The sequence below is a fragment of the Accipiter gentilis genome, chromosome 26, assembly GCF_929443795.1.
Source record: "Accipiter gentilis chromosome 26, bAccGen1.1, whole genome shotgun sequence".
Classification (NCBI taxonomy): Eukaryota; Metazoa; Chordata; class Aves; order Accipitriformes; family Accipitridae; genus Astur; species Astur gentilis.
In genome coordinates this window covers 15,160,437-15,181,366 of record NC_064905.1, presented here as the reverse complement: position 1 = coordinate 15,181,366, position 20,930 = coordinate 15,160,437, and the positions used below count along the sequence as shown (strand labels likewise).

Genomic DNA, 20,930 nt, shown 5'->3' with positions numbered 1-20,930 from the left:
TACTGCTACTGGGTGAAAGGCAGAAGTCAAATTCTCTTCTGTTTTGGAAAAGAGATCTCTTTCAGGTGGAGGCTGGACTGGAACACATGCAGAATCACAAATAGCAGAGGTTGGAAAGGATGTCTGAAGATTGTCTAACCCAACCCCTCTGCTCAGCTACAGCAGGTTTCTCGAGATCTTATTCACTCAAGTTTTGAAAAATCTCCAAGGATGGAGACTCCATAATGTCTCTGGGGAACCTGTTCTGCTGTTCAGTCACAGTTACAGTGACATAGTAAAAAAAAAAATTTTAAAAATTTTTATGTTTAAGCAGTATTTCCTATACTTCAGTTTGTGCCCAAGGACTCCCAAGTCCTCTTCCACAAAGCTCCTTTCCAGCTGCTGGGTCCCCAGTCAATACAGCTGCATGGGGTTACTCCTCCTTGGGTGCAGGAATTTGCATTTCCCTTTGCTGGGCTTCACAAGGTTCCTGTTGGCCCATTTCTCTCGCCTGTCAAGGTCCCTCCGAGTGGCGTGTCAGCCGTGCCTCCCAGGCTTGTATCATCTGCAGACCTTCTGAGGGTGCACTCAGTCCGGTCATGCAGGTCTTGAATGAAGTTGTGCAATTGTGTTAGCCCTAATATTGGCCCCTGGGGTGCACAGCTGGTGACACTCCAGGCCTCCAGCTCGGCTTTGTGCTGCTGATTACAACCCTTAGACCTCAGCTAGTTTTCTGTCCTCCTCGCTGTCTGCTTATGTAGCCCAGATTTCATCACTTTTTCCGTGAGGATGTTGTGGGGAGGCAGTGTTGAAAGTCAAGATGACTTTTATAGGTAAGAAAAACTTAATGAGGGAATCCAAACGTATTGGAAGAGTAGACCTAATAAAATGGGTTGCACGAGCCTCCTGTATGCCTCGATGCTCTAGTTCCCTTGTTGAATCAGCAAAAGATATAACTGTCTAGGGAACACTAATACCTCTAAAATGTAAACTAATTGTTTGCATTAGTATGTTTATCCAGAACAAGCTGATGATATCTATTTTTCAGCCCTTCCTGTAATGTAAAACATGGTAGGGTTTTTACCTTTTCACCCTTTGCAGCAGTGGAAAATTTTGAATTATTTAAGACATTGTAAGCTTACTGTGTGCTAGAAGGTTATGACTTAATTGCTGAATGTCATTTAAAAGAAACATCTTGCCATGTTCTTGGGGCTAGCTATGTACAGCGAGGAAAATGTACAAGCCACATGGGTGGTTCAGAAGTACTTTGGGTTTATCTTATTTTTGTGGCTTAGCTTGACAGAAATCAGTGATTGTGGCTAGGTGCTTAAATTTCATATAAAAGTCACGTTTCAGCATTCAGTTATTTGCATATTGACTGACAGCCTGTTCTTACTCATTTTTAAGACTACTTTTATATAAATGACAGTGTTTTAGAACAAGTGTAGTCCCTTGTTGAAGAATGAGAACTGCAGCATCAGTCATCTCCAAAGCATGCATTATATGCAAAGCACTGTGTTGATACAGTAATAAAGTTGAAAGTGGCAGCACTGAAAATACTGCAGTCTCCAAACATCAGGATTGTTCTGGAAGTGTTAACCCAGCTGGGCTGTCTGCCTTACAGCATTTTATGTCTGTACAGTGGCAATACGCAAAGACTTAACATCCTTCTTACAGTAACCAGTCAAAATGTGCACCTGTGACTGGGAGGCAGTAACAGTTTCAGCTGAAGTACTTGCATATGTTTAACCCAATATGACAATGACACTTGCAGTCAACCTTCTGGCTTGTAGATTAAACATGGTATATTTTAGGGTGTGATTATCCAAGAGACATGCATACTTGTCTATAGTTGATTTTGAGGAGAAAATTTTGTTATAAGCAAGGTGTATGGGATCTCATTTTCCCTTGGGGGGTTGTTAGGGAGGTTCTGGATTTCAGCTTCATCTTTCTTCCAAGGCTACCCTGTTTACTTGAGCCTTATTTTAATTCATGAAAATTGTATCTATTTAGGAGTCCTGAAAATATTTATTTGTTCAGCCATTTTTAAATTTTTCTTACTCTTTCCCCAGTTTTACTCACTTTTTTCTTAGTTGTGTGTTTTCAGCAGGACTTTGTGCAATAAGAATTAGAGCTGCTCTTTGACGTTTGGAAGACAGCAAAGCGTTATGAGCCCAGACTCTGGCACGTGGCCACTGTTCATCTTTGAAAGGCAGCAAGAGCCTTTTAGGCTATTTAATAAATCAGTCCAAGGAGTGTTTTCCCCAAGCAGTGTCATCTCAGCCCTTGGTTATGACCAACATTTTCCCCTTCGTTTGCCCTCTCCCCTCACGTAGGGCCAGTTAACTTCCTTGGCACTGTTGTGCTGTCCCCACACCATCCAGTAGCTTGCTTGAACATTTACTGGCAGGGGAGTGTTGGAGCCCGAGCATCAGAGGGAGCCACAGCCAAATCCTCCTTTTCCCCTTTAAAGATAAATCCCCGTGACTTTTTAAATTTCCCTTTATATTGCAGTACAAGTAATTCTGGAGGTAGCCATATGGGATAATCTGAATGGAAAAACTAATGTGGGTAAGGCTACTTGGCTGAACCACATGCAGCATAATTTGGTCTGAAGGGCAGAAGTCACTAAGTAGTGTACTGACGGGAGAAGGCAAGGGGTGTTTAATCTGTCATTTGGTGCAGCATCAGGTATGTAGCAAATAGAACTCTGTTCCATTAATCATATCTGCCAGACCTTAATTGAAAGAAATCATGTTCTTAGTATGTGAAATATAAAAGGGTTTAATACTTGAATTCTTCTTGATCTTTAAGTGGAACAGTAAAGGATTTATGTATCTGAAGAGATTATCTTTTCATCTTTAGGCACATGCATTGTAAAAGTAATTTTTTTTCTCTTAAATGCGCTAAAGTGCATCTGGTTAGTACATGTCTGAGTATGGTGTGACGGTGCTTAGGACAAAGTGGTGACAGTCTTTTGTACTGAATTTTGAATCTGATTCTTTTAAAGCTTTTTACCTTAATGTATTTAAAAAAAGAAAAAGCCAAGCTTTTCTTAGGCAACTATGCTTTTCTGCAACCTTTTCTTAAATATTGCTTTCAAGGTCTCTAGTAAAAGTTGTAGTAAGTATTGTCTCAACTCATAAAAAGATTATTTTTGTAAATTAAGTCACAGAATAAAGAGGCTTTTTCCTTGCTGTTAGAATTCATTGCAGACCATCTCAGGTCTGTTTAGGCTCTTTGAAGTAACTGTCAGCAAGATCTCCTCTTGGGTAAGCGGGATAAGGTTTGTTCTTTTGGGTGGAGAGACTTGGAACACTGAGAAAACAAATGTACTCTTTATTTTCATTAGAATGAAATTCTCTGTTGTGAAACATACTCATTTTGATATCTGTATCTCGTTAAATCTTGGGCTCAGTTTGTGGGCCTAGTTGTTCGTCTAGTGGTTTAAAACTACTGGGTGCATAAAGTTACAGTGAGCAGTTCTCAGGCTATGGTCAAATTCTAAGGATTTCACTATTAAAATGATGGAAGCCAATACCAATGTCATTTTTCCATGTAGAAAGTGACTCAGCTTTGGTGAATATCACCGATTCTGGTAGTGGCACAAATATTACAAAGTGAAATAGACTTTAAAGTCATTTAAGTGATTGTGACCCACAGTCTAGATGTGATGTTTGTTACCCAGACTCCGGTGTGACTTACAGGTAGCACAGCTGTGTGTTTATACTGGTATAGGAGTGAATTTGTGAACTCACCAATACTCTGAGCATCAAATGGAGTAGAGCAATAAAATAAAACCTTTAGGCAGATGTCCGATTTTGGTTTATGAAAGAGTAATTTGTTATTTTCCATTTCTGGCACTGTCTTGCGGGTGTGGGATACTTTAGACAACTGTTAGTGACAGACCTTGCTTTGGATCCATAGTGAAATATGGATGGGATTTGATTTTGTTTTCCTTTTTTGAGTATTCATTTTTAAAGTGTCTTTAAGTACCATTTTTGTACTTGCGTATACCCTTCATAAAGGGATATCTAAAACCTGCATTGTTCATTAGGCAATGGCTAGAGAGTATTAAAAATATATTCTCTAGTGTTTAAGGGACCTGAGAGCCCATTGTGGTTGTTTACTTCAACTTTTTTTGTGACAGCCTAAATTCACTAACCAGTTTACTTTTCATCATCTTGTATTTATTACTTTAAGATCAGTTGCTACAGCTGAAGGATTCTTCTAGAAAGATGAGGTGGCTTTAAAAGGTCCAGTTTACTATGACCTCTTTCTCAGCTAATGATTGTGTAGTGAAGGACGTCTGGCAAACTAAAGTTTAAAAAATAAAAATTGAGGAGCAGAGTTTCCATTACAGCTCATTAAATAAATCTAACTGCATTGCTTGCTACTAAGAAACCCTATGTATGTAGCTTCTATTAGTGGAATTTTGCAGGAAAACAGCTTTAATTTTATTCTCCTCACCTTGAAGTATATGTCCTCATCTAGAGTCAAAAATCTAGATATCTGCCAGCTGCAGTGCAAATCAGCATTTTAATGCTTTACAGCTGCTTCTCTACAGAAGTTAATTAGAAATGTGATTCAAACACCCTCTGCGAGTACTCGTATATGATGTCTATTATTGATAATCATAGTTTCTGCTATTTAAGCGTGCATTTTGGGTGGTATTGACAAGCAGCTGTGTTCCTACAGAGGGACTTTGATAAAGGTGGAAACTTCTTCACTTTGAGAAAATTGGAAGGTAATGCTGCTGCAATTTAAAAATAAAAGTGGATAATCTAAACCACATTCCTTTTCTCTATAGTTTTAATTGCAGCCGTATTTTCTTAGTAAAGAAATGCCACACTCATTCTCTCACTATACCATCTATTCATACATGTCATGAGGACCACTGTTGCCTATTACTCACAGACTAAGTATGCATTGACCTCTCCAGTAGAACACAGTAGTTTACTATGCTGAACGGTGGAAGCTAAGGCTCAAGATTTAAAAGCAGGGTACCTTCAGCTATCAGTACTACCCTCTCCCCTCTGTCATCCAGCTAAAATGAATGTGTCAGTTGAACAATATTGTCGATTGGATGGTTTAGTTTTGGTATCAGTACAGCTGTGAACAGTCCTGGATTTGTGCTTCAGGATTTAATAGATTTATTGACCTTTCTGGCAGATGTTACTGACTTACTGTGATAGTTGCATTTCTTGTCAATAAAGTAAACAACAGCATTGGGAACTGATGGTGAAAAGGTCTAGAAGAAGAGTAAAGAGTGAGTTTGTAAAATGTACTTCTCATATGCCAGAGTTTGTTATTACAAGTCAAATATGTCTGTATTTTTCCTGCAGCTGTATTGGTAATTTTTTCATTTGCCAAATACTTCATTTTCTGTTCTCTGACATACAGACTACAAGACAAACATGTTTTTGCTTTGTCATTCATGATTCTTAACATATGAGCATTATTGTAGGAATGAAGGATTATCAGTTAGTTTTCCAATATTCCATTTGGCTGCAACCCCAAAGCAAAAATTTTGTAGGTATGTGCTATTAATTTTAGGCTTCATAGTTGTTCTTCCTCACTTAGACACATGAGATCAAAGCCTTTGGACTCCAAAGGGATTCATTCCTACCAAATCAAAGCACCTTTCAAGTGGGTTACATCTTGGACCTAATGGTATGTTCTCTAACAAGACAAAAGTCCGGAGTAGAATTTTCTGTTAATTCTTGTGCTCTTTCTGGAGTCTTTCCTTTTTTGTTGGTTTGCACAGAGCAAATACTTTCAGGCCAAGAAGTTCTTTGTACGTGAATACTGCTGATAAAGGCAAAGCTGAATCTCTGAGGACTGGATTGGTTTAGGGTTGGTTTTTTTTTCTTCCCTTTTTCCCCAGCAAAACTCAGTGACTTTTAAGGCTTTAATCTCGCAGCTTTGATATGTTCCAAAATGTTTCAGCATGAAATGTCTTTAACGCTTCATCTGCCTGCATCTCTCCAAATGATGGCAAGTTCTGTCTTGCTGTCGGTTATAGGCTTTAGGTTCATGTCATGATATAATATGCAGTACAGCGCTATCAACAGTGAATGTATACTAACATGCTCACCAGAAGTCGATGCAGCTAACCCCTCTAGCACAGCAGCTTATTCTGACTCGGTCCCTGTGCACCCTCTCTGTTCTGAAGTCTGCGGGTTGCAGAGGAGTCGTGTTCAATTGGCTTTGTTCTGTCCTGTGAGCAAATTTCTGAAATGCTTTTGCACCCCTACTTGTCTCTCGAGTGCTCAGAAAGCAGTCGATGTAGATGAAAGGCAATTAAAGACTAATCTAGTCTCTCACAATTTTTAATTCTAGTATGGAAAGTGGAGTATAAATTCACAGGATCCTGAACCAGTGTGTCATGCGTATATTAGCCTCGGACTGCTGGAAGTGGTGATGCTATTGGTATGGTGGCTTGTCTTACCGTTTTTCAGTGTTTTCACCTGCCCATACAGTGTTTATTAATTTAGTAGAAGAGTGTTAGCATTGAGCAGGAGTGCAGACGTTCCCTCGGTTAAACAACTGGATAATCAAACCCACTTATTTGGCCTTAAGATGAGGGCACAGATTCCCAGGGTTGAAGGCATTATTTGGGACAGTAATGCCCTTCCTGCTAGTCACCATGGCTACATCAAACTTGAGCTGAATATTAAGTGTGCTGCAAGGAGTTCACTCCTGTTTCAGCAGCTACAAAGGCTACAGAGGCCAAAAACTACAGCTATCTAGTTTGTATGTCAGCAAAGCAGCCTCTCTGATGTTAAAAGCAATCAGCAAGGAAATGACTGAGAGTCATAAAATCACCTCTTTAGATCAAATGTAGTCAACAGAAGAGGAAAAAAACGAAGTGGATGCTTTAATCTTGATACATATTTAATGAAATGGGAAGGGAGAAGAGTAAACTAATGAGAATGACTATTTCCCCTGGGAAAGATGGGTTATGGCACAGGAGGAAAAACTGATGTTGTAGGTTGACCAGGGAGTTGGTATGCAGGACTTAAGAACTGAGGCATACACCACACGTAGGCTTCACTGCTCCTAATGAACAAAAGGTGCTTAAAACTTACAGCATGAAGGAAGGATGAGTAAATGGATTTTTCTGGATTCCCTCAGGAAGAAACAGTTGAAATAGACTTCCTTTACAAATGAAACTTTCCTGAGAGATTAAGAGGTTATGCTGTAGCTAAGATGATTATTCCCTGTGTATTTCCCTGCTCGGAAATGCAGCCTACTAAACTTTCCCTAGGGTATGGATATATTTATATGCTAATGCCGGTAAATGTGAATTTTCTCATTTTAAGATTACACCTTTGTCTCTGTGTTCAGTACTAGTATCTCCTGAAGCCATAACTGAGCAGGGTTTGGATGTCTGCTGTAGGGTGGAGGAAGCTATGAGAAAGTTCCCTTTGCAAATTCAGGAAGCAATGGATGATACAGGTGAGACAGCAGAAGTTTATGCACTTGAATTTATCAAAGCACACAGCACAGTTTTGCACAAGTGGTCTTTGCCCCAGCAACTTGCAGTCTGGCATATTTCCTAGGCCCCACACTTCCACTGCTGTGCACTTTATTGTACCTAAAAAGGAAGCTTGGTTTTAAAACACTTAGAAAGAGAACAAAGTCAATAAGATTTCCAGAAACCTAACTCTTTTAATCTTTGTTACAATCTAAAGAGGGATGACTGCTATATTAGCAAGTGGGGTAGTGCACTTGCAACTATTGTCCCATGCACAGAAACCCCTTCCCCCCCCCCCCCCCCCCCGCCCAGTTTTTGTTTGTGAAGATGTGCTGAGACCCAACACTGATGCTGAATGGACAGTGGAAACTGGGCCTCCTCCTCTTTAAGAGTCTACCACAGAACTGTAATCAGTGAAGCAACAGATATTAATATTCTCCCTTCCCAAGCCTTTTCTTCTTTGTTTGTAAGAAGATTCGTCTTCGAAAGCTGTGATCAGCTTAATCAGTTTGTTATTATTGGGACTGGTGTTCATAGTACAATTTATTAAATCAGTTTATTATCCTCCCAACCAACTTCAGCGATCAGAGTGTGAAAACATTGAGAGAAAATTAAAACTAGTGTAAGTGCTGCCTGTTTGGATAACAGCACATTTTGCTATTTAAAAGGATTACTCATCTGCACCAAAACAGGGAGAGAAGTTAATTTCAATGATGTAGAGCTTTCTATTTCAGGGAGGCCTGGCTTGCACATTGTGATGGATTCAGGAGGAAGTATAATTCATTCTTAAATTGTTAAATAGCACGTTAGGGCCAAGTATCTAAGTAAAGATGAATGGATTAATTTGTAATCTTAAACAAGTATGTCTACATGTGGGAGGGTAGGGACGGGAGGCTGGAATAACCTGTAAACAAATGCCAGATGAACAGTTGCACTTCAGGTTTTGATGGTTGGAAAGTAGCCAAAATAACCTGCAGGGGAGGGAAACCAGCCCTGTCTGCTTAAAAGGGAGTTCTGCAGATCCTCCAGTCCTTTCCTCCTGTGCCATGTGCCCTTCAGCAGGAGGGGAAAACTTCCCTGGATTCTCACAGTGCAATGGCTCTCCCATCTTCATAGTATCTTCAACCTTCTGAGTGTAAACTGAAGCAAAGCACCTCAGCAGGAAGCAGGATACTGTAGGGCAGAAGGAACTTCAGTTTCACCGGTGGCATCTGAATAACACAGGAACGTGTCTGGGAATGTTTCTGATTTCTGCAGTGCTGCTCATTCTGAATTGGGTTGATGGTACTCATATGAGCAAGGGCACTAAAGCTGCAGATGTGCTGTACAGTGTCAAGGTTGGAAACCAAAGCTGATAGGGTCTAAAGTAACAGGTGAACCATGAAATGTTGCACTAGTAGGACAGGGGAAATGTTTCCCTCATCATTCTTTCTCTGGATGTAAATCTGTATCATAGTTTCGAGTCCTGATTGGTACTTAAAATGAGTTAAATTTTTTTCTATGACAAATGTTGGTAATCCCTTCCCCACCAAATACTGCAGAGATGTTACAGGGGCATATGTAAAAAGAGGTTATGCCAACCATGTTATTGCAAAACAAACTGAGTCCTAAAATCCTTACCCCATCCTCCTCTGCAGAGGGCAGTTTGCCTGAGTGAAAGTAAAGGGTTTGCTTGCAGCTCCTTTGAGTTCAAACATCTGTGAAAATAAAGGTTTCATAGGATGGGACCAAAAAAATCTGCTGTCTTTTTAACCCTGGGATCAATTAATGACCTTGACAGCTCAAAAGCCTGAGCAATGGCCACATTATTCAAAACATTCAACTTGAATCCTTCAAAGCACAGAAAGCAAATGTGTGCCGAGCACCTCCCATTTGAACCTGCCCAAGATTCACTGTGGTCAGAGGTGGAGGTCTTCTTAATCATCTGAGCTTTGGGGAGTCCCAAAGTGCCACCAGACTGTGAGTCTGCTCTAAAAGAGCCCAATGATTTCCTCAAAGCAACACTAGTCTTTGCATCTCAGGAGAGAATGACCTGAGTTATCAGCTCCATGTCTTCCAAGGAGCATCTCCTGCTTAAAAACAAAACAAACTCTCAAGAACCTAGCATGCCTGATGCAACTACTTTTCTAACTCTGCCAGCCTACTGGGAAGCAGCCTAGCACATTTGCCTAGTGAGGGGGGTATGCACTAGTTGCACAGAGCAATGGGTTTTGTGGGTGTCTGTGGGGAAGGTAACCAACCCATATGCAATTACCTCTAAGTAGGTGCTTCAGGTCTTGGTGTGTGATTTGGGGGAGGGAAAAGGGCACAAAACAGGCCAGGCTTCATCTGTGAGCTGTGACTACAGTGGCCTGCTGCTGTCTGCAAAACTGAGCTGCATGAGCTCAAGGGAATGAGGTTCCTTTGTACCGCAGACCAGCTCTTGAGGAAAGTAGCTGTCAAACTTAAAGCATGCAGGCAAGATGTTAGAAACTTGAGAATTGCTGGATCTCGTCCACTGATTTCTGTGGGAAAATTACTTTGGTCGTGGACAAATAAATTTGAAATATGCTACAAACCTACTGGTGATTTTGCACAAAATGTGTGAAAATCTCTGTGAAAACATGGCTGAGCCAATGAGATGTGAAAGAGACAGAGAGGATCCAGACACTGCTGAGTGAAGACAGGCTGCGTGGCTTGCTGCGAGAGGATGTATTGAGTTAACTTCTGCTTTGACTTGGAACAATTGAGTCCCATAGACCCTGTGACTGCAGTGCTATTTAAGCTGTTCCGGTCCTGTAGATCCATGTCTAAGTTGGCTTGTTTCTCATACATTTCCTTCTTTAAGCTGCAAAAAGAAAAATCCTTGGGGTCCTCTGTCCTCTTCCGACTTCTGCATATGTTTAATTTTGAAATGGTAACATTTCTTAGGTGCCTGTTTGATTGGCAGGTGCGCAGTGGTTGGAATGAAAACTCAACTGGACATAAGAAATTGCTATTTTGGAAAGTCCTTGTCATGCTATAAGTGGTCACCAGACTCATGGCATCTGAGGGCAGCTGTGCTTGGATGGTGAGGCTAGAAGAAGTAGTGCAGTAAGACCACCACAGGAATTTGACCTAGGAAGAAAAAAAGAAGTCTTATTTTGGAAAGCTTTGGGACTGCTTATGTTAAGCAGGCCTGCTGTTGAAGCTTCTCTGCTATCTTCACACAGTTTTATTTACAGCTCAAAATAAAGAAAGCAGTAGTTCTTGTCTGGTACTGTTAATGTATATGCTGTATATCAAGTTTATTGCGAAGTCTGTTAGCAAGCTACCAGCCTAGTTTTTAATCTGCAGATAATCTTACTCTCATTTATATGTTTGGCCTGTATTACTTTGCCCAGCGTAGGCGCAGCCATTGGAATCTGTCCAGTTCACCTAACAACTTTCATTAAAGAAAATTGCCCTTGTAATAAAAATTACTCAGTGTGACAAGATTCCATAATATATTTTTTAAAGCCTCATAAAATTTTGTAGCAGTTAATATCACTTGTTTGTTTTTTTGAGATTTTCTTTTAAAAGCAAAAATTGACTTAATTGTGACAATATTTGGAATAGAATGAAATAACTATTTTCTATCTGGGCATATAGAGGCCAGGCTGGGTGACAGGAATAGCGCAGGGATAAGGAAATAAGAAAACTGTGTCTTTGAAAAGTACATTTTGTTGTGTTTTGTACATTGTTTGTGAGGTTGCTTGAAAGTCTGTGACTCTTTAGTAAGGGAAAGTAAATACAATAAAGTCTGTTCACTTGCAGTTCATGATATGTAAGTCTTAACCTTATAAAATGCAATGATCAGGCATGGATTTTTCTGCAGCAATTAGGAGCATCTTATCTGAGCAGCATCCTTCCTAGCTACAAGGACAGCACTTGGTATGTGTATCCCCTGCATCAGTGAGAATACATGGGTGCTGGTGGAGTACCTGTAGCTTTTCCTTGCTGCTTCCATCCATCAGAGACATAAGAACGTTCCTAATGTGTGAGACATTTCTTACCAATGTGGCATAGGGCAGGCTCTTTGCTGCAGGGGTGAAATGCTTTGGTATTTTTTTTACTGTGGAAACATAATAAAGAAGCGCTAAAGAACCAAACCCAGCATTTGGGAATGGAATGGGAAGTCAGTGGATTAGAATTCCTGCTGTCTCTTTGCAGAGTACTTGCCTGAGAAAACTCTGTGACTTCTATGCCTTCTTTTCTCCTGTTACACTATAAAAATGGGGAAATCTCTCAGTTCTTAACTGTTTGTTCATTAATAAATATAAATCAACCTGTCTTCGGTTAGTCTGCAGCGGAGCAGCCATCATCATCAACAATACAAATATGGCCAAGTCAGTGACTTTCTGTTCACTTGCTGGTGTGTGTCTTCTTGCACGAGACCAGATCTAAAAACATGCTAGTGTTTCTTGGTAGCCTGCTCAGCTGTAGCATACTCATACCCTGGAGGAATCAGTTAGGCTGCCTTCAGGTGTCACCAGAGATGAAATTGTACAACAAACCAGGACAGTTCAGAAAGGTATATGATGCTAAAACGTAAAATGACCAGCACACAGGTGGAAGACAAACATCTGCGATCTTTCACAGTCTTGTTTTCCTGTAGAGTTGCAGAAAGTCTATATATTTTTTTCCATTGTTTTAGAGCTTTGGACTTTTTAAGACTTTCCAGCGCTTTGTAGGTCTGGTTTAGATAATGTAAATATTGTGGGGTCTGATCTTGCAAGCGCTACAGCATCTGTGGCTACTGTTAGGGGAATTGGAGGACCCAGAGTTTCTGTGTGATAGTTACCTTCTTTATTAAAATGAGCACCGGCAGCCACTCTCATGTTTATCTTGCCTTGGGTAGATCAACTAAGGTGTACCTCCTGGTTTGGGCTTAGCTGATTTATGTTGGAAGTGAGGATTGTTTGTTCCCTTTTCTGATGAACTAATCTTTTGTGATAAACTAACAATGGCAAGGGATGAACTGTGATGTTCAACAGTGGTGGTGGCTTTTCTTTTTTTGGCTTTTGAAGTCTACATACTGCCTCAGGAGGAAGGCAGCTGCACTAATAATATATCTGGTCTCTATGGAAGGCCCTTATTTGAAAAACCTGTAATTGAGTGGACAAAATTTCTGGTTGCTTGAGAGGATCTATTCAGAAGAGACTTGAAAAAGATGAGGGAAAAGCGTGCTAGACAGCAAGAAGTACTAAGGGCTCTATTGAGCAGGGAAACCTATGTAGATATTGTGGGACAATTAGACTCGTCAGGCAAAACACTAAAATACATTTGAGAGCAAAAAATCCTGGGGAATGTTGAATAAAGCTTTGAAAAGGGTAAAGAGCTTGCCGCAGAAGCAAAGAAGTTGTTTTGGGTGATCTTTGAAGGAAGGCAAGTGATGGCTGCTTCAAAGAGAAGGTACAGAACATGTGTTAGTCATAGGGATTTTGCCCATTTTTTTCTCCAGTAGCTGAAACCCTGAAGCACAATTGTTGGGTCAGCACCATGGGGGAGAGCTTATAACTCAGTTAAGTTTATTTGCTCCTTTGCTCTTCTTGGAGAGCTATTTCAATACCCAGCTTCCCTGGTGCCCTGTTCTGGGGCGCTTTCACACTGTCTGCCTTTTCAGCCCCTGCCTTTCACGCCTGCTTTGGAAGCCAAGGAAGACTCTGCTATACAGAATGGAGTGGATTTGTTCCCTAGAGTTGAGGCAAATAAACATGTGAGGTTATTTGTATTTGAATGATTGCCTCTATTCAAGCTTTGTTGCGTGAGATTTTAAGATTAGTTAATCGCTTAGATTTGACAAACTAGCTTTTGCCTAGCAGGGCTCGTTTCCTTGATCAGTTGCTGATGACAGTGGATAGTATGGTGCATTAATGAACAGTCCCTGGCACACTGTGAATGGAGTTTGCTGTCAAGTAAGTCAAAACTTCAGATGCCTAAATATCAACCCATTAGTGATTAGGCCAGCGTCAGCTCTTGGCCTATTTTTAGGTTTTTCTTTGGTGCTTCACTCTTTGATGTAAAGACAGCTGTGTGCCCCTCACTCTTTATGTAGACCAAGCTTTTTATTTCAACATCTAAACAAGCTGTCCATTGTTTTGATCACTCAGTAATCTTTTTCTGCAGCTCTCCTGTTTGAATTCTTGTTAATTGTGGTGACTACAAGTGCCTGTGCTAATTCAGATGTGGCTCTAATCCATATTCAGTAGCATAAATATTTCCATATTTAAATGGAAATATCTCCTCTGATAAGCATTTAACATAGCCATCCAAATATATACAGCAGCTATGCCTGCCTTGCCGGCTTGGAGGGTTGTCTGACTAGGCTTTTTGCTGGTTTTTATTTATGCATGAGTGGATGGTCATGTTGTGTGTTTTGAAGAAACCAAACGCAACTTAAACGCACTGAGTGCAGTTTACTTCTGAAAGTAAATTGTCCTGTGTCTCTTCTAACCTACATCGGTTTTCCACAGAAGTGTCCAAGAGTCCCTGCTCTGATAAAGTTCTCCCAGAGGTCTGCCAGCTGGCTTTTTATTCATTTTCCATTTTCTCTGCTGCTTTCTTTCTCATCCTGCACTCCTCCATCTTCTCCTAGTTCCTCTTTTTTTTTTTTTTTTTTTTTAATTGCTTCTAAGGTTTTGGAATATCTTCAGAAGTCTTGCTTAAACAGTTATGTTTAAAACCTGAATTTAAAAGAAATTATTTTTATTTCCTTTTTCCTGTTATTGCATTTGTTAACTGTTCAGGACACACTTCCAAAGGCATCTTCTGGTAAAGAAGGAACTGCATTTTTAAGAAATTAGCTGTTACAGTGTTTAAATTTCTCATTTTCATACAGATCACCTAAAGAAACGCCTGGAAGATTATATGGCCCAGTTCCCAAATGTAAGAATCCTCCGAACCAAAAAGAGAGAAGGGCTGATAAGAACTCGAATGTTGGGGGCCTCTGTGGCGATAGGGGACGTCATCACCTTCTTGGATTCCCATTGCGAGGCCAATGTAAACTGGCTGCCACCTCTGCTAGGTAAGCATGTAGTGCTGTACATGGCTGAAGACTGAACTGCTAAAGAGCTGGCAACAGATGTTGGTGTTGAATTTGGTTTATTTCCACGTGCTGCTTTCTCCTCATGCTGTAAGTGGACAAAAGGAACATGAAATGTCTTAAAAGGGAGAACAAACAAACAAAAAACCCAACCAACTACTAGACTCGGGTGAATTGTTGGCAACTTGTAGCCTTTAATACAAGAATTTTATTCTGTTCTAGAGTCCCGCACTGTACAGTAACCCTATTATATGCTTTGTTTAATTAAAGAGCAGAGATTGTATTCTTCTGTTTCCTCACTAAATGAAATCTTAAATAATTTACAGCTTGCTAGAAGAGTAAACTATCACATGGTCATTCAGCAGCTTGCAGAGAGGAATGGCTTTATGATACAGAAAAGACCTTTTACGTGCAATTTTTAAGTAGCTTTTAGGGGGTTTTTTCCTCCTATATAACAATATTTAAGTTCATAGTCTGCAAGCCTGTGGAAGATACTTCTTGTGAATGACAGCTGCTGGTATGTATTTGTAGAATATGTGCAGCCCTTTCTAAGGCAGTGAGTGCTTCGTCTTTAAGGAGGTATCAGTTTTACAATGTCAGTTCTTTTCAAGGATGACTAATGGAAAGGGCAGTCCCTTCTGTTTCCGGTACCTGTGTGCCTCTGCCCACTACCAAAATCCTTTACAACCCTATTGCAAGTGACCTGTCAAAGCTCTTTCTGAGGTGTGACTTTGTCAAATAAACTGTGGCAACAATAGTCAAGTGGAGATTAAAGGAAAAACTAGTCAGGTATGTCAGCAGGATTGTTGGATGGTTATACTGTTGCTTTCACTACAGTTTGTATCTGGTAATAATGTAAAACATTTGCAGCTTCATGAGCCCTGGGGAGGGAGGACAGAATTAGCTCAATTGCCATTTAAATGAGAACACGTAGAGCATGCTTTAATTTTAAAGCATAGAAAGGATTTCTGTTAAGCGTGCACTGGAAGCTGAAACATCGTTTGTCGCCTCTGTTCTGAAAGTTAACTTCCAACAAGAGACTGTCTCAGTAATAAAGTATTTAAGAAGTTCCAGATGTTTATGCAGGAATTAATCCTGTCTTGTATTATTTGGTTGAAAGAAAATGTTGAGGGGAGGAGGTACACTTGCATTTCTTAAGCCTGCTGAGAGTAGTTATGCCATTAGTCTGAATTGCTTCCTGCCAGATTCTGGCATAGTAATTAAAGCTAGGTGGTACGATGGGTTATTGCCCTGGCTTTGAATCAGTGCAGAAAGGGTTCATATCCCGGTTGCTCGTTAAAATGAGGACTGTTCACTAAATACAAGATTTTCTGGTTTTAGCCTGGTGGTTTAGGTATCTGTGGTAGTGTGGCTGTGTCTTTCTATTCTGCTTCTGGGTGATGGTCGCTGTGGCATGTCTGGTGTTTTTAATCTCAAGTTCTAGTTTGAATATCTCAATTATTGCAGAAAAACGAGATAAATTGATATAAATTGGAGCATCTGCCCAAAAGAGAATGAACAGGAAGCTATGTTGTTCTTGGACAACTTCATATTTTGATGCTCTTTTCTGTAATTTCATGGTCAAAGGAGCCAACTGGTGCAGGTTTTCTAACATGTTTCTCCAATCTTCAGATCGCATTGCCCGAAACCGCAAGACTATCGTTTGCCCTATGATTGATGTTATTGATCATGACCACTTTGGATATGAGACTCAGGCTGGAGACGCAATGCGAGGTGCATTTGACTGGGAGATGTATTACAAGAGGATCCCTATTCCTCCTGAGTTACAGAAACTTGATCCCAGTGATCCCTTTGAGTAAGTTACCGAAATGCAGTGCGCTAAGAGCTGGCTAACAAAATAACACCCTGTTACAGGGTTGGCTTACACCTCAGTGTAGTAAAAGTCAGAAGCTGGTGTTAAGCTACTTGCTTTTTGGCAGCTGTTTGCTTTGTTGGTTTAAAAGAAATGCATTGTGTAGTAGCTGTGAATGCTCTCCTTTTCATTGCTATTTTTTGCCACCTTAATTCCCGCAGAAGTTAACATTTCATTTAAAACTGTAATGTGTAACATTTAATGTGGTCATTTATTACTGAGATCTTTCAAACATAACTTAGTATCCCTAATGCTCTGCCAAAAACAACAAACCAATGGTGGCTTATATGTCATTCCCAGGTGGGGGAAGAAGAAAACCTAGCAGAATAATTACAGCAATTTTGATGATTGCAGTGCATTGCAGAAGTAAATCTGAGATCAAGTTATGTTCTGCTCTTGCTGTGCTTGCCAACATTGAGACAGTTATGCTGTCCTTTATACTTCTGCAGTGTTTAAAAAAAACCCAACAGAACACTTTTTGAGGTCAAGCTCAACGACTTGATCGTACTGCTGAGATGGAGCACCTCATGTGCAGCATATGGGTCCCTCTGGGAGAGGTTATGGCCTGTCACTTAATGGTGAACTCTTTTGTCTGTTTGGAGGAGAGGCTTTGACTGGTTCTGAAGGGATCCTAGTCTGGTCCTCCTCATTTGCAAGTGGGAAATTAGTAGATAATGCAAAAACAACCATTTGATGCTCCGACACGGTTGCAAAGGCACCAGGAACACTGGGCGATGGAAAGAATATTTGTCAAATCTTGCTTTGTTTTTTAAATGGTTAGCTAGAGATCTGTATGTTTGAATGTATTTGTAATATGGAGTCTGGTTTTTTTCCTTAAGGTCTCCTGTAATGGCTGGAGGACTGTTTGCAGTCGATAGAAAGTGGTTCTGGGAGCTGGGAGGGTATGATGCAGGTCTGGAGATATGGGGAGGAGAGCAGTATGAAATATCCTTTAAGGTGAGCTACATTCTCTGGAAATTACTTTTGTTTTGAAAAGTAAGAATTGTTCTGAGGTGCAGAATGTGAATGATCTATCTTGTCCTTGCTTTTGCGTGTGACTGAAGGTGAAAGAGCTGGGAGCTGTAAGATAGTACACAGAAGAAACAACGATGCTGTGAGCAGCCATTTGTGAGGGTCAGTTTTGGAGCGTGATTAGCTGGGGTGCCCCTGTTCTGTGGTCACAGCGTCAGATTGCATGCGCTGTTCCCAGCAAGGGTAAGTCAGCTTGTGTGGAGCTCTCTGAGTGTTAGGCTTCTCAGTACACACCCTGGCAAGATGATGAAATATTCTCCTTCTTGAGGGAAGGAGGATTCAGGCAGCTCAGGGTTTGCCCAGTTGAGTACCTTAGTTGTGAGCTTGAGTTCCCAGAGATGAGTGTAACTTACTGTCTATAGTCAATCCATCTGACTCCTGGCTGCAAGGAACTGAGACTATTAATTGCCCTGTAAGAAGTCCTCAACAGTTGGAATAATAACACTGTTGCTGGCAGTGACTTCAGATCATTATTTGCCTGGCATGGGGACAATTCTGTTACTGATTGACCAAGTTGTTCAGTTGAGGGCTTTAAAATAAGAGTTAGCCAGCTGACCAAAAATGGTAGTAATAGTAACAAGTCACTGTGACCCACGAAGACCACTAGTACCTGTGTTATCTTGGAATATGGCACTCTGAAATCCATTCTAGGAAACCCACTGGAATGTCCTAGACCGCTGAAGACAGGTGGCTGGTCTTCTCTTCAGTGGCGAGAATCCTTTCCATAGCCTGGAGGGAATTAAGTAAAGATTTCTACGTTAAACAGTGGGCCACCATGTGGTTTCTCTTTCAGAGTTTGAATGTATAATCTTACAGGTGTCCGGATGCCACTGACTAAGCTAGTTAACCTCAGCACGGGGCTAGAAGATGGCAGCAGTGCTAATGTAGTGCCCAGTTTGGCTTCAGCAGCTAAAATTCCTCGTGTCTCCCCTGGCAAACAAGTCATGGCTGATCTCATACAAAAAGATTTCTAAATCTCAAAGCCTCTATACAATTCAAAGGCACATCAAACTATATTCAGCAGGCCGTATTACCGTACATACACACCGTGTACTACTGTACAGCAAACAATGGAAGAAAATACATTGTTTTCAAGACAATGTATTTTCTTCCATTGTTTGCTCACAAAACCCCCTAAATAATAAAGTCACACTGGAGGTCCCTTGTCCTCTGTAATGGTAGCAGGAAGGGAGGGGCAGGGACACCCACTTTGGAGATGTCATTACAATTAGAGCCATTTATTCTTTGTGTTGCATGTAATGAAATTGTGTAACAATGTCATTCTCTGCTGGAGGGGCAGTGTCAGTATTCAGCCTCTTTTCCTTGGCCCTTTTTGAAAATGCTCGTTTCCAAGAGTGATGACAGTGGCTGGGCAAGCCCTTTGTCTCTAAAGCCACAGCAGACAGTCATACTGCTTGATCTGCAGGAAATAAGACTACTTCATTCATCTGTTTGCTTATCCTCTCTGAAACACGCTGTGTTTTATTTCAGTCCAGAGATAGCAATTTATGGAGGGATAAATTTGCTTTAATTAATCTGTGCAAAGACCCCCTTTTTTCTTTCATCGTGCAACAGAAAAATGAAGTTTTAACTGAAAGAGGCTCAGTGTATTTTCAGAAATTAAGATAAATTGATACATTCATCTGTGGCTGATAGATTTAATAATTCTGCTGGAATTGCAAGAAAAGAAGGTTTGTTCATAGAATTTATGAAGCTATGACATTTCCTGGCGAGCTTAGAGCTACGTTTTTACCTTTAGAAGCAGACTGAGATTTTGTAGTTAAAGGGGCACTGCCAAATAATTTAAAGCCCTGTGTTTAGATGTGTCGTACCTGCTTTCACATTACTTATTATCTAATGGGAATTCAGGTTCTAAGCGTGCCAAACTTACAGCCCGACTTTGACAAAGAATCCGTTCCTGTGCCTGGGAGTTGTGGGTGCACGTACTCTTCTGTACTGCTGATCTTTGATCCATTGCATCAGATCTGGCCTTCTCGAGCCCCACCAGGAGTAGTTTTTTTGTTTGCTTATTGGTTTTTTTTCCTTAAGCATATTCTTTTTTGGCCATGTATGGACTGTGCTTTACATTTTTTTGCCTTTATTTTAAAATCCAGGCCTCTGTTGCTGAGAGACTAGCAATAAACAAGTTTATTTAGGAGCTTCTTGCCTTTCTGTTTTGAGCTCATATATTTCTGTCATCAGCTGGCTCTACTTCCTTCTGAGAAGAAACTTCCAGGTTGAAGGCAAGCCAACAGAGAAACCATCAGTGTTTAGCACCTCAGAAAACATTTAGCCAGAGGATGGATCAAACTCTATTAATAGAAGCTTTGCTCCTTGTATGAAATGTGTACACCAAACATCACTAGAAAACATAGCATATTGGAGGGAAAAAAAAAACAACTTTAGGTGAACTTTAAATTAGAAACAAACTTTCTAACACTAACTGCTGATTTCTAGTTTTCTGGGTCTTCTTCTCAGTCCCTTAAAACACAAATTTCTAGATTAGAAATGAAGGAGTCGATCTATCTGTTCCATATTCAAGCAGAAAACATGTGATTCTTCCCTCTCTTGACCTGTGTATAACTAGAATATCTCAGTCCTGATAACCCAGTACTTCTTTCTACAAGTCAGGGGTCGTCTTCTTTCAGGTCATCATCAGATGCAACAGGAAGATTGCAGTCTTGAATTTTAGTTGCAGGTGTTAGACTTGTTCAAATGAGCCTCATTTTTTCATGAACCATGCTTGCAGAATGCTCCAGGTGAACTGCTCTGCAGATCTGTGTGGTGTAAGACCCATTCTCCTCCATCTCAGTGGATTACCAGATGCTGACCTTTGAGTACATTCTTGTATTTTGAAGAAAGGGTGAACAAGCATGCACAGCTATTTCTGTGTGGCACTTGTTAGCTTTCCTTTCTGCTGCCCCTAACTCTGTAGTTATTACAGCTTTGGTTTCTTTTTTTTTTTGGGGGGGGGCGGGGGGGGGGGGGGGGCAGGGGGGGAGTCACTTCCATACCTCTCCTCTCTTACAGTTTTTCCTGGTCTTTTGTATCTTTCTGCAATGATGTGAACAAAACTGAATACTTTACCCAAAGTGACAATGTGTCTTTCCTCTTCTAAACACAACTTAATAGCTCTGATTTTCTGAATGCTCCTGCATACTCAACAAATACCTAAATTCTGCTGCCTAGGTAACCACTTCGTTTTCTTTGAGATTAATGTATCTAATTCGGATGGTATATATGAAGCATTTAAACTGTTCCTTTCTGCAAATGCTACTTTGTACAGCACTTATCTATGCTTACTTTTATTTGCAATCATGTTGCCTCTTTTCCAATATTTTTGTGGCTTCTGTTCTGTTCGGCTTACATAACCTTCACTAAACTGCTTCACACCTTTCTTCCATAAATATATAGTCTCTGTTTTTTTGGGTATGGGGAAACAGAAGAGGAAAAACACGATGCCTCTGACTTGTATAGGCATAAATATAGAGGTACTTCGTACCTCAGCTCTTTAGTGATGCGGT

General features: G+C 40.5%; 1 protein-coding gene across 1 annotated transcript in view; it reads left to right on the top strand.

Annotated features, from left to right (window-relative positions):
* The window catches only part of GALNT10 (polypeptide N-acetylgalactosaminyltransferase 10), a 90,987-nt gene that overhangs the window by 52,935 nt on the left and 17,122 nt on the right, over positions 1-20,930 (top strand). Inside the window, exons 5-7 of the mRNA XM_049829610.1 lie at positions 14,298-14,483; positions 16,134-16,317; positions 17,214-17,331. Coding sequence (XP_049685567.1) covers positions 14,298-14,483; positions 16,134-16,317; positions 17,214-17,331 — 488 coding nt within the window. The remainder of the gene's footprint in view (positions 1-14,297; positions 14,484-16,133; positions 16,318-17,213; positions 17,332-20,930) is intronic.